The sequence below is a fragment of the Temnothorax nylanderi genome, unplaced genomic scaffold (genome assembly GCF_030848795.1).
Source record: "Temnothorax nylanderi isolate EJ_2023f unplaced genomic scaffold, tnyl_v1.0 TNYL_tig0007_pilon, whole genome shotgun sequence".
Lineage (NCBI taxonomy): Eukaryota > Metazoa > Arthropoda > Insecta > Hymenoptera > Formicidae > Temnothorax > Temnothorax nylanderi.
In genome coordinates, this window is record NW_027249069.1 from 1308748 (window position 1) to 1322051 (window position 13304).

General features: G+C 41.8%; 1 protein-coding gene across 10 annotated transcripts in view; it reads right to left on the minus strand.

Moving 5' to 3' along the window:
- Window positions 1-1958: 1958 nt before the first annotated feature.
- The window catches only part of Fdl (fused lobes), a 38094-nt gene continuing 26748 nt past the window's right edge, over window positions 1959-13304 (minus strand). For 6 of the 10 annotated variants that reach the window (XM_071719104.1, XM_071719069.1, XM_071719066.1 and 3 more), the window contains 6 exons: window positions 10385-10528; window positions 9686-9787; window positions 7107-7369; window positions 6161-6772; window positions 5282-6011; window positions 1959-5201 (listed from right to left, as the gene is read on the minus strand). In XM_071719104.1, coding sequence (XP_071575205.1) covers window positions 5054-5201; window positions 5282-6011; window positions 6161-6772; window positions 7107-7369; window positions 9686-9787; window positions 10385-10518 — 1989 coding nt within the window. In that variant the 5' untranslated portion in view covers window positions 10519-10528 and the 3' untranslated portion in view covers window positions 1959-5053. The other 4 variants (XM_071719085.1, XM_071719078.1, XM_071719061.1 and 1 more) reach the window with 4 other exon arrangements.

The window sequence follows — 13304 nt, forward strand, 5'->3', positions numbered from 1 at the left end:
AACAGGAGATTTCAATAAAAGAAATTCGATAAGAATAGATTTAGGAAGAACACCTCTAGCAAGCTTTTGCGCACATGTGACAGTTCTTCTGTGCTTGAGCGACATGCACGCTCGTCACTTGTAGAGCTCGCCGGCCGAGCGGAGAGGCAAACAGATAGAAGTAGGCGTAGCTCTTGAAAATCGCCTCGAAAGTGCAACTAATTCCGACCACTGCAGTGCACGATAACGAAATGAGTAACATGTTTTTATTGAAACATATTATTCATTTCGTTATCATACACTATACATCATGCCGCGCAGTAACGCGCTCTTCGTTCTTCCCGCAGGAGATAAACGTTCAGAAAGGAAAATTAAAATGAAAATTGTTTTCGTGCACGTATCTCTTTTAATTCTCTAAAATATATATCATTATGTTAGGAAAGGTACATATACATTCCACTGTCAATTATATATTTGCATAAGTTAAAGAAATCAATCGACCGGATTCTACCTTACGTCTAATTAATTTTAAAATTAGCATCATCAGAATTGTCAAGATGAATTATAAAAACATTGGACGCAGATAGATGATGATCGATTTGAGAGGGAAATGTTAACAAAATTACATTGGTCTCTCTTAACACGCTATGCAAAACTATACATATAAAGTGCAGGCAAATCACGTGATATTGATGTGCCTGCACTAAGCACCGATAAATCTGATCTATACTTCGTGCAGGCACATCAACCCTTACAAAAATTTAATACTGTAAGTGATTATTTGGCTAGTAATTTACTATTATTTTCAGGGTTGGATGTATCATTAACAGTGCTTTTAATACTCACAAGATAAGTATACTTATTATAAAAGCATGTTAATGGTACCTCCAATCCTAAAAACAAGTAAATCACTAACCAAATATAATTACTTACAGTATTAAATTTCTGTAAGATTAATATCACGTGAATATAGACATCATTATATATAGTTTGCGTAGCGGGTTAGAAGAGACGGAAGAGACCTATGTAATTTTATTTTCTCTTGGTTTTCTTGAAGGTTTTCTTGAAGATTACTTTTCAACAGTTTAATTGACCATCAATAAACGCAGCACAATAAATCGCTGCATAATAGTCATCGATATGTTCTTTATCTCTTGACTGCAGCGATACACATAGCAGTTGCCAGTTGCTATATGTGGAAACTAACAGTTTGTAGAAACTTTGATATGCGTCGTTCTAAAATTTTTATAATGCTACTGATGATTGTGAGATGATTGGAAATTTCCAGCGTATTCTTTTATCATCACATCGTCGCTACCTGACGCATATCATCACTCGATTCTTTCAGATGTGTAAATATCGTCAAATGTTTATCATGCTATATGCAACGTATTTGTGAGAAATACAAACAAATCAGTTATTTGGTAAATGTGATCCATCAAAGATTAATCTCTGAAAGTTCTTTTCGATAGACCGTTGTCAATATTAGCTCAAACCATCGCAGGGCGGATGGTTTGAATTTCTAATTATATTATCCGACCCAACTTCCACATCAAATACCGACGACGCGACGTAAAACAGATGTCAATATTTTGCTATGGCTCTATCAAGGATATAATAATACAATTTTCGAAGATATATTTAATGGATATATTTTCGAAATGGTTATACTAATATCTATAAGTGTTGATATATTAATTTTAATTGAATTAAGAAGTAAAAATTTTTACAAATTTTAATGAGAAAAGATGTTATCTGATAAGACCAATGGCAATGCGAAGAATCACAAACACCATTTTAGATGTGTTTTATATGTATCTAGGGCCTTCTTTGAAGTTTATAAATATTACATATAAGAATATGCTTTCCTGAGATTTTTCTTTCTGGCAAACGTTTATCATGACAGTGTTTTATTCAACGCGCATATTTAATAAGGAAATAGAACAGTCTTTGTAGGGAATAAAGCGAGAACAGGATGATGTATTCAAAATTCACTTTATGTTAAATCCGTGTAAGAGACACGTCATAACAGAGTATATCTTTCTGCTCGAATCAGTTCGAAAAACTGTCGAGACACACACACGCGCACACACACACACTCACAGTTGTGTCTTATTTACATACATTCATCGTTGCGGACCGAAGAGAGTCGCATAACGTAAGTATACGTACCGTAAATATCACCGTCCTAATCGCGAAAAATTCTTATTCTTCAACGATAACCGATAAATTGTTATCATTACTCGTAACGCTTACTTCCACATCTATCGATCCCTGTTTCGTTAATCGATATTAAGATGAACTTGACATAAGAAATAACCGGAGTAATTCGTGCGCGTAACTTCAATCTTGAAAATCCTCAGTACCTATATTAGCTTGCATTATGATGTCACAAAAATATTCGAGCACAATGATAGAAAAGTTACATAACAACAGCTGCTAATCTTTCAAAAATTAGACACTGCTTCAACTAAATCTAAATCTCTCTCTTTCTCTTCTTCGTCTGCTCCCTCTATCAGATTTTATTAATTATTTAAATATACTTCTTTGCGAGTGACATCATAATTTAAGATAATATTTAGTATCCGAAACACGTTATTACGATCTTGTATCTCGTGTATCTACAAACGCATAGGAGAATTAGTTCCTCTTACAGCCATCAATATCGGTAAGTATCGGTAAGTACAGATATCCCAACGTCTCTTCTTCTGAACTCGCATTACATTTCCTCGCCCCCATCGTCCCTCATGAGCGATTCGCCTATTTGTCTTTGTCTACTTATTCGCCTAAATAACCGTCTATCGATTCACCTAACTATCTTAGCTATTTGTCTCTATCTACATGTCTATCTATATATTATAAGTTGCTCCCTACGTCGTTACGAAGTATGTACAAGTTTCCAAGGACCACTCGCGTTTTCTTTATTCATAGGCCACGTTGTACTACACGGATTAAGGGGAGCGAATTTCACGCGCTTCTCACTTCTCAACTCGTGATCACTCGCATCGCTTAGACGATCGCATGCATCTTGGAATTACTATATTTTGGGCAAGTTTCTTTGCGTAAGTTCTATCAGTCGAATTTTTCGTGGTGATACGGACGTCATCTTCCGAGCGCAGGACTCAATTAGAAAACAGAACACGATAATAAAATCTCTGCAATTTCATTATTAGATAAAAAATAACGTAGTACAGTGCAGTGTAATGCCTCTTATTTTTCGAAACAAAATTATCAAATTAAAATAGTTTTTAGTTTTTATTATTATTTTTTTAAATAGAAACACGTTGTCACACCATATTGACTGTTTCTGTTTCAAACCGATCATGTTCACGAATTATAATTGAACATAATATCAGTTCAATGAATAATATAATAGTATTAAGCTCAATTCTTACTTGAGATAAAATTCTTAGCATTGTTCAAGAAATAAAGTAAGAGATCCTCAGACGTATCGTTTGTTCTCCGCGCGCGTAAGAAACGTCCAACGATTGTATTACTCTGCCCTGAGCATTTTTACGTTGACGATAAGTAGAAAGTTCGATTAGCGTCGCACGCTGACGAATCAGCGAATCTCAAGCTCTTTGACATCAAGCGTTTTTCATCATACATACTTTTTAATACAGATTAATCGCAAACACACAAGCACTCTTTCTCTCAATCTACATTCATGGTATAATATCAGAATCACTATACTACCACACATACGCACGCATACACACATATACACACACAAACACACATGCTTTTTTCGTTACTTATACTTTCAGTAGTGTAATCTCAATTGTTAAAAAGCTAAATTACGCGCTATAAAACTGCCCCTGGCTGAGGCTGGTTTCAGTGATAAAGCTAGTCTACGACCGTGACAGCTTCGGTATTCCCGATTCATCTCCGGGATCCGAGAGATAACGCGATAATAAGCTTCGTTGATGCCGCGTACATATGCGCCATCGTACTTTCTCTCTCATTCGCTAATTACAGGCTCCTTCTTGCTAGGACTCTAATTGAGCCTCGATCGAGATAGTGCCTCGTCATCTCTCGATATTAGGACACGATTGTCCCAATTTGTCTCAATCATGCATCGTCAAGCAGTATAACGTGATTAAACGATTAATATATAACAGAGCACTGTTCAGAATTCTAGCGTCATCAAATCGACAGACGAAAGAGAGAAGACAGACAGAATATCATATTTGTTGAAAAGCGAGTATTGTGCTGGAAAATCTTGAAACACTCAAGCGCGAAATTTTTGTACTTTAACGTAGCAGAAATTGAAAGCGAAAAACAGTTTAACGGATAACATCGTAACGGATATATTAATTTCGTTACAATAATTCACAAACGCCATATATTTTTTTTGCCGACAACAAATTTACTCTCGAAATAATGATACCGTCTAGATATCGAGAGGAATTAAAAGATCCGTAACATTCATGATGCACAGTTCGGTTTCCGAGCGATCCTACGCATAACAATCACAAAAACATTCCATCGATAGAATTTCCGCGGTTCCACTTGATTACAATTATTCGATTCGTTAAGTAGACGCTTATAAAACTAAGCTTGCACAAAGCTTGATTTCAAACCTCTTCATAAGGTTATTTGTCCTACATTACGTGTCCCAGCCACGCGTTTCTCTATATCAAGTTAATGCGTGTTAGTTCAAAATCATGTCTTACTCGCTACCGTTTGCGTGACCTCGCAGCTTTATCATGTTTGCATATACATTGCATACGCAGAGAGAGCTTCTTGGTTATTAGCTATATCGATGTTGTTTACTGAACGTTTCAAAGAATCCTTCAGCGTTCGTTTCTAGCGAGTGGAAAAGCCGTCGAGTGATTTATCGAACGGGTACGATTGTCAGTTTCATCGGCAGAATATGCATCGTCGAAAAGTCCCATGAATCACGAATACGCGATGACATTAAGCGTCGAATGAGATCGATTTCGCCTACCGACAGGACTTGCGGCTGACGTCGCCGCTTCTTGTGTAGTTCCGTTTTTATGTGTTTATCAGCGCCGCAAGTACAATACTCGGGGGACGACTGATGGATAGTTAACGGATCTCTAACGATCGGTCAGAGACATTTCCCGGGGTTCTGGGAACACCAGTGCGGCCACATAGACTCCGTTTTGATGCCTCTGCTGTTCAGGACTTCGATATGCATGGCTAGTCTGGTGTAAACATTCTCGTCCGTGGAGTAACTGTTTGTCGGTAGGTCGCTCCTGAAAAAAAAAATTCTTATGAGCATTCTATTAGGAAAAATCATTATATCTTTGCTACATTACTTTGCTACATTGTTTACCATAATCGTTCAGCGAGTGCCGATGCCCTGGGCCATAGTCGAGGTCCCAGAGACGACTGTCCAGTCTGTTCGCTCCAAATCGCCGCCTCGCCGCCGAGCACTAAAGGCAGTTGTTGTGGTGGATAGTCCTTCCATGGACGGTGATTGTAGACAGTCTGCCAGGTGCGATATTCGCCGCACGCGGCCTCGCCGCTCTCTCGCCATCTGCCGAAGCCGCAGTCCAGATACCACGCGTCCACATGCGACAGGATCACCCGGAAGCCGTCCTCCAGCAGGTCCGGCGTTTCCGGCCAATTGCTGCCGCCCCAGGATTGGATCACATGAATCTTCGGGTCGAAGTACATCATGATATAAGGCCTCTTGGTCAACGGCGAGCTCCACAGGATTACCGCCTTCGGCACCTTGTCGTGATTCGCCCGAATCAACCGCTGCAACATCTTCGTCTCGAACTCCGCCCAAAGCGCGTGATGGTCCGTCATATTTTGCGCCTGCATAGCCAGGGTGATATTGCCATATTGCGCCCAGCATTCGAGATTCACCTCATCGCCACCGAGATGCACTAAATCGCGCACCTCGGTGAGATCTAATAACTCCCGATACAGGCCCTCGAGTATCCGATACGAGTGCTCATTTATGGGATTCAGTTGACCGCAGTTTGGCTCGCCACAATAGGACGACCACGGCTGCTGATCCACACATAACGCCAACTCACCAAAACCGTGTTCCGTACCTGATTGTCATAAAAATTTAGTGAAAATGCTTACCTAATTATGCCAACAAGAATATTGCAAAATTTGGAACTACATATTTTATATATGTATTTATCTATTGATGCACTTATATATCACATTAGGACTTAAGATCTTCTTCAGAACTCACCCCACTGCCACCCGGCGCCGGCATGAGCCGGAGAATCGATCTCAACAACGATCCTGACGCCGCGTATCCTCGCGTAATCGGCCAGATCCTTCACGTCGTCAGGTGTGTAAATGTGATCACCACTGTAAGCACCCCATCTCGCCATCTCCGGGAACTGCGCCGAGTCGAACGGGAAACTCTGGGAATCGGTGAGGTGCCAGTGCAACGTGTTGAGCTTCGTGGCTGCCATGCCGTCGATGACCCTCTTCAGTTCCTCGACGGGGAAGAATTGCCTACCGGTATCAACGAGAAGGCCGCGATACGAGAATACGGGTTTGTCCTCGATGGAGGCTCGCGTGAGGACGCGAAGAGCGCCCTGCTTGCCCGTAGCCTCGTCCCACCAGATCAGCTGGCTGAGGGTCTCGAGGCCATGCCGCACCCCGAAGTAGCTCTTCCCCGTGATCCTGGCCTCCAGAATCTTCCCATTCGGCACAAGTTCCAGCTTGTATGACTCGTCCGTATCCAGAGTCAAGGTAGTGCCCCGCGCGTTTTCAGCGCTCAGATACACGATGAACGAATCGATACCGGAGCGACTTTTGGCATTCAGCACCTTGACCAGACTCCTGATGTTTCCTGCGATTAAAAGGACGTCTCTCGTAGAAAGAAGCAACGATGTCTCGTCAACTTAATTATGCGAAGCAAAGTGAATAATTGTTTAGAAGGAATTCAGTAATTTCCTGCTATATATGGTATAAGTTGTAATTTTGATACAATTACATGTGACTTTAATATATGAAATACGTGATGTTGTATGCTGTATATGCAGCGTTTTTTATATATTTCGGTAATGTGAGAGCTCGACAAGCTTTATTAACTGAGAATATCTCAGAAAATTAAGAAAAGTCTTTGCCGTGCGCTTTCTATAATGATTAATCTTGAAACAGCTGTTGTAAAGTATCTTACTCACCGATGAAGATATCCTTCGCATGCTCCAGCAGATCCTTCGTCTCCTGGTCGCTCGTATTTACGGTGACGAACTCGATCTGCTGAAGATGCAGAATGACGCTGTCATCGCCAAGGACGATGTTCTCCGTCGGTCTGGGCCACAACAGCCGAGTGTTCCCTCCGCAATGCGCGGTGCAGGTCGCCAAGGATGTCCTCGAGGACCTTACTGCTCGCCTCTCGCAACGATTCACCACACACGCCCAGGACCACGGACTTTGAAATGTTCTACGATCGAGTGAAAATTGAATTCATATTTCGATCGTGATCTTTTAAAGCAGCATAATGTACAGGATGCTTTAATCTGGCAATCTGTGGTACGACTGTGGAATATTGATTCTTTTAGATCGAAATTCGACAAATCTGTCTTTTAAAAAGAAATACCTTTGCTTTAATAAATTCTCAAATACGTATACATCCAGCTGTTCGTCGTATCACGAATTGCGATCATGTTCCTTCTTTAAGCGATTCAGTCTACAACAGACATCTGTCTCGCAATTGAAATGTAGAAAATGTTAAAAATGACAGGTACATTCAAGGAGACAACATGCGATTTTATCTCAGAATTCCATTTTGTAAGATTGAAATGGCGATTGACAATAGTATGTCGCGGTTAGTGATCTCTCTCTAAATATTGTATTTATATAAAAATATTACAATCATATATATATATATATATATATATATATATATATATATCATACTTAATAATTAAATCATTGCTTAAATAATAGCAATTTATGCAACATTTAAACGCAAAATAGAAGCAAATAAAAGAAATTAACAAATCAGCTTAACAACGTCATAAGTAATCAATATAAATGACTAACTATAGAAAAAAAACACACAGAAAGTTAAATATCACTTTCTTGTGAAGTATTTAATGTGAACATTAAACGTAGATATGTTTTTATCTTAATAAAAGATATTAAAAAAGTTATTAACTAAATATTCAATAATAAATTAAAATAAACATTGTTTTATTGTTAGATCGCGAGTAATTCGTCTCATAATATACAAGCAAACAGTTTCATAAATTAAGAAAGCGAACCACGATAGTCCATCTATTTTGGTACGAAAAAAAAAGATCAGATCTACACCTTCCACGACTTATTTCGTATGTCGGTCAAACTGATAATATCGTACCTTTGGCAAATTAAAAGCACATTACAACGGCAAGAGGAATAAAAGTGCAAAAAGCGATATCGTCGGGATCGTTCGAATTAGAAAAGCGAAGGAAGAAGAGGGAAGCTTGATGTTTGCCGAACGAAGAAAAGCACCCAAGAAAATAGCTGGCGAATCATGGGAACGGAATAACGTCTGCCCGAGGTGGAAGAATGGAAAAAATTAACGAGCGCCTCGATTTTCAGGAAAGGCTGAAAAATGAGTGGCCCGATGAAATTCGAGAGGGAAACGCGAGCGGGGCGACGGATATTTACACCGATTCGCGATGCAATGGAAGCTACAAATTGGAGAATTGGTTGTATCTCGCGCTAGAAATCGTTACGTGGATGAGGGTGAAAGGTCTTCCGGGTTCTCTCGAAAGCAAAACAACAAAATTTGTTCTCTTAACTTCTTCGCGACCGAGCGAGTTGTTGTCTGCCTCCGAAGGCAGAGGCGAGGCCCGTACTCGGAATTGAAGGCCGGGAAAGTCGGGTTCGCGCGCGCAAAGCGAGGTCGCGACAAATGCAGCAACCGTGCACACAATCCGCGCAACATGGGGAACAATGGTGCGTAACAATAGCGGGCGGAGGCGTGCGTTTAGTATGACGGGCGTGCTCGGGCGAGTGGATTAAACGGGCGAGCGTCGGAATGAGGTGCGACGTCGCGAGAGGAGGGCGAGAGAGGTGCAGGAATACCTGAGAGGGAGTGCCCGCGCGGAAATTCAGGACATTCGGGAATTCGTTTACTGAGACGGCCGACGTGTTACAGGTCATGCCTGGATAGCTTCCTAATTGGGAGAGCAACGTCCGATTGCCGGTATCAAACGGCACGTGACTGATTCCGGGGGGAAAAAAAATGAAAGGCGAAAATAAAACGGACGGGTGTTATCAAGCGCGATCAATTCGGTTTATCGGAAATAAATCTCGACAGTTTGACATGTTGAATGTATAGATTTTGGTATTTGTACAAATACTATATAGAATTTTACATGTAAATCCTTGACAATTCATTGATATCGCTACAGATTCCGCCTTGCAAAATTGAAGAATCGAATTCCGCTCTGAAATACGAGCGCGGTTTCGTCCCTCTGTAAAATTTAGACTTCGAGAGGGACTGCACGGTTTTTTTTCCCTATAAAACTTTAAACTTTTATTTCCCTCTTTCGTGACAATTCAAACCGAATTTTTGTACAGTGCCGTTCGATACGTTGCAACCCCATGAAACTGGAGAGGGCTGTTCAAAAATGCTTTTTCCCCGAACCAGACACAGTGGGATCAAACCGATGCGGGGGGGGGGTTCCAATGGGAGGTGTGAGAGAAATGCGCGGTACATCTCGTCTAGCATAAGATTCCACCCCCCGGTCAGGGGGCTGTCCGTTACCTAGGCTCTTCCAGATACTCGTAGAGCCGTTCCCCGGGTCCGATCGTGGTTTCATTACCCGCCAGGTAATTAACCAAGCCGCGCTGCAAGTCCTCTAGTCTTCTTCGATGCACGATTTCATCGCGTTGCGAGTGCGAAATAAATTCAAAATAAAAAATAAAATAACATGCGGTGTAACAAAAAGAAAATCAGAAGAGGCACTGGATTAATACACAACGCGGGCAAAGGAACCTGCGCTGGCTGTGTGTTAACAGAAAACACAGAAATATATAGAAATCGAAAAAGAGAAAAAAAAGCGATCTTGCGCTTCGCACGGACTTGCCTTACAATACTCTATAACTCTTGGGACATCTTTCTCCTCACAAAAATTGTACATGTATTAAATTAAATATATACATATATTAAAATGAGAGTTGAAATATACCGAATAGAACGGAGTCCAAAGAGAGTCCGCGCGCTTTTTTTAAGCATAACTGGGCTAACGCATCTACGATTTCGAGTTTATTTCAATTCAATATATATAGAACGTCAAAAGATTCGCAAGTCGCAAGTTTTACTGTCTGTTTTGAAAGGCAATTAACAACGCATATAAATAAAATATAAAATATAAAATATAAAATATAAAATATAAAATATAAAATATAACATATAAAATATAGAAATAAAATATAAAAATAAAATATTAAAAAAATTACTTACCGTCGCGTCGCGAACGGCTGGAGTGATGCGAGCGGCGGAGCGTGGGCGTACATGGCGATCAGCAGGATACCGGTCATCAGGACGAGGAAGAGGAGGATCCTCCTCATCCATCCGCTGGGCATGCTACCCACCATTCTGACGAGTCTGCAAATAAACAAAACGGGAAAAATCATGCGGATGTGCTTTCGCGCGAGATAGTCGCATAACGCGTGGTGTGTCAATCGGGACGACGACGCGACGACGCGTGACGTCCCGAGTCGCGTCTGGAGATCGTTTATCGCTTGCACGTCGAATTTCAATGAACTCGGCGAAACGAGATTAGCAATGCAAAATGCGGGTTCCGTTACCTTCATTTTCAGCGCTGAATAGCGATCGCTCGCCAAGCTGGCCGATTCGATAAAGTCGCGGGGGATAAAAGTCGTTCGACATTAAATGTAAGTCACTGGCACGCGTTCGTATACCACTCCATTCCGAGAGAACGGTGTCTTTTAAGTTTTATCTTTCGGCACTTCCTCCTCTGATTGCGACACGGAGATAAGATGTCGCGTTTACCGCTAAACGCGTAACAAGATGTAGATGTATATACGTCCCTACCGCGAGATCCCCAGATGCTGACACGCGAGAGATAAGGTGTGATTTACGTGGAAAGCAACATTTGCATAAAGACACGGCACGTATATGTATATCTCGAGATTAGACAGCGGGCGACCGAAAGGAAACGTTTCCCCCGGTACTTCCGGCGATTCTCCTGTGGCGGCACGAGGGAAACTCGGTCGTACCTCTGTTCCTTTCATTTTTCATCGGACCGACAGAGACGGAGGAAGAACCGCGGCGAAAGTGTTTTCGAACGTAAATGTACGCGCGTAAAAGCGCCTGCTCTTCCGCTTTATGATCACACAGAGGATTTATGGACCTTTGCCAGGCGTCGGTCGCCTATACGATATTGCGTAACATTTCCGTCGGGAAACCGAGCGAATCTTCATCCCTCGAGATCCGATCTGTCGAGATGCATCCGAGATGCATGCGGTTCTGTTTATCGCCAATGTAAATACAACGTAAATAAGTACAGCGAAGAAAATTCGCGTGGGCGCGAAATATCTCACGATATTTCCGGCGACAGACCGAATTAAATCGCAAATCCACCGGGGATTTAATTGTCGTTTGCAAACGACATTTAAGACCTTCACATTAACTACGTAATAATACAATGCAACAAATAATATATTAAACATATGCAATTTAATAAATAATTTTTCTCATTAATAAGAGAATCACTTCTTAGAAAGGCGCGCGGACCAATATTTCAAAAATAAAGAAACCAATTGGGGGCACTATGTTTTTTTAGACGACCGAGCGTTTATCCTGACCTCACTCTCGTCGTGTCGTAAAGAGGACCGGCGTCATCGAGTGTCGCTACTTATCGCAGCGAGTCAAGGGCCACCTGTCGAATTGCACAGAAATACACCTTGGACGCCTAGGCGAGGTCTAAGCTTAGCTCGTTCGCCTCTCGAAATGTTCTCCGGCAGTCTAGACGGAACGTGCGTTCTGATTACTACACAAACAACACTTGGCACCTCCTCGGCACCTTTACTCCGAGAATAGGCACTTTGGGTTTCGATCCCACCGCCACGAAAATGAATCATAATATCCCGTATGCTAATTTATTCCGCTGTAATCAAGACCTCTAACGTCGAGCTGTGGCAGTTGTTGGAAAAAAGCAATACCGATCGCGGAGCATTTTCGTGCGCCGCTATTTTTCATTCCTCGTGCATATACTCGACATGTTTTGCATTTAGGCAGCTCTAATGACATTCATGCACGAAGCCAAGGCGGCTAAGCGAAATAGAACAGTACACAATCCGAAAAAATCAATTGCAGGCAGTGGCAGATTTATTCGATATCAAATGAGAATTCTGGATCGGGAAATTAACTCAAATAGCTCGTATAAAAAAAGAAATGAAATTCTGACACATACCGTGCTACGTATACTCTTTTAAAAATGTCAACATTTATTGCTCCACGTGGTTTGGTATGATAAATAATTGACGCGAAATGACATGAAGACTGAAAGCGCCGGGTATTAAAATATTGAGCAGATTTCCAGAGCAAAACGAAAAAATCGCGAATATTAACTGCGTTTAAAAAATGCGGTGAAAACTTTGTCCTTTGTTTAAAATATCATCCGGCAAATAAAAAATATAATAACAACTATAATAAAAATATACTAACAACTACCGCAGTTCATAAAATACTGCAAATGATATTTATTACTACATTTCGCTAGACTGCACATAACATTTAATTCTACATTTCGCTAAACTGTAGTTACAACGATTGAAGAGCTGCATCAACAGGAACGCGCAATTTTTAATTCCGCAATTCAATTTCTCTTCGTGTTACGGACTTTGCTCTCCGTAAACAGGGTTGATCGACGACGCGACGCAAAGAACTTAAGCGACGCGCATCGCCGGCGTACACACGCGGATCTATCAATTTCCACATCGAGAAGCCAATTCCGCGGAGATCCGATCGAATCTCGCACGACACTTTGCTCAGACGAAATACGATCCCATCGTGATACCTATGTGACGACATCGGGCCGCGGCGAGAGACTGGCGACCTGACACCGCACCACACACCACGCCACGCCACGCCAAACCACGTTGCGCGCGACCAGCTGGCCGAAATTTCACCCTCGCGCGATTAGGCGAGCGGGTGGTTTAACATTACCGTCGCGCCGGTACGAAGGTGGTGTGGAGCTCTCTTTCTCCCTCTCTCTCTCTCTCTCTCTCTCTCTCTCTCTCTCTGTCTCTCTGCGAACACCGAGAACGGTGATGAAGAGGGAGAGACGGTGGTTAGGGTGGGTGGGTTATACGAGTCGAGGGAGGGTAGGTCGAGGGAGCGCGTGACGCGACAGGGA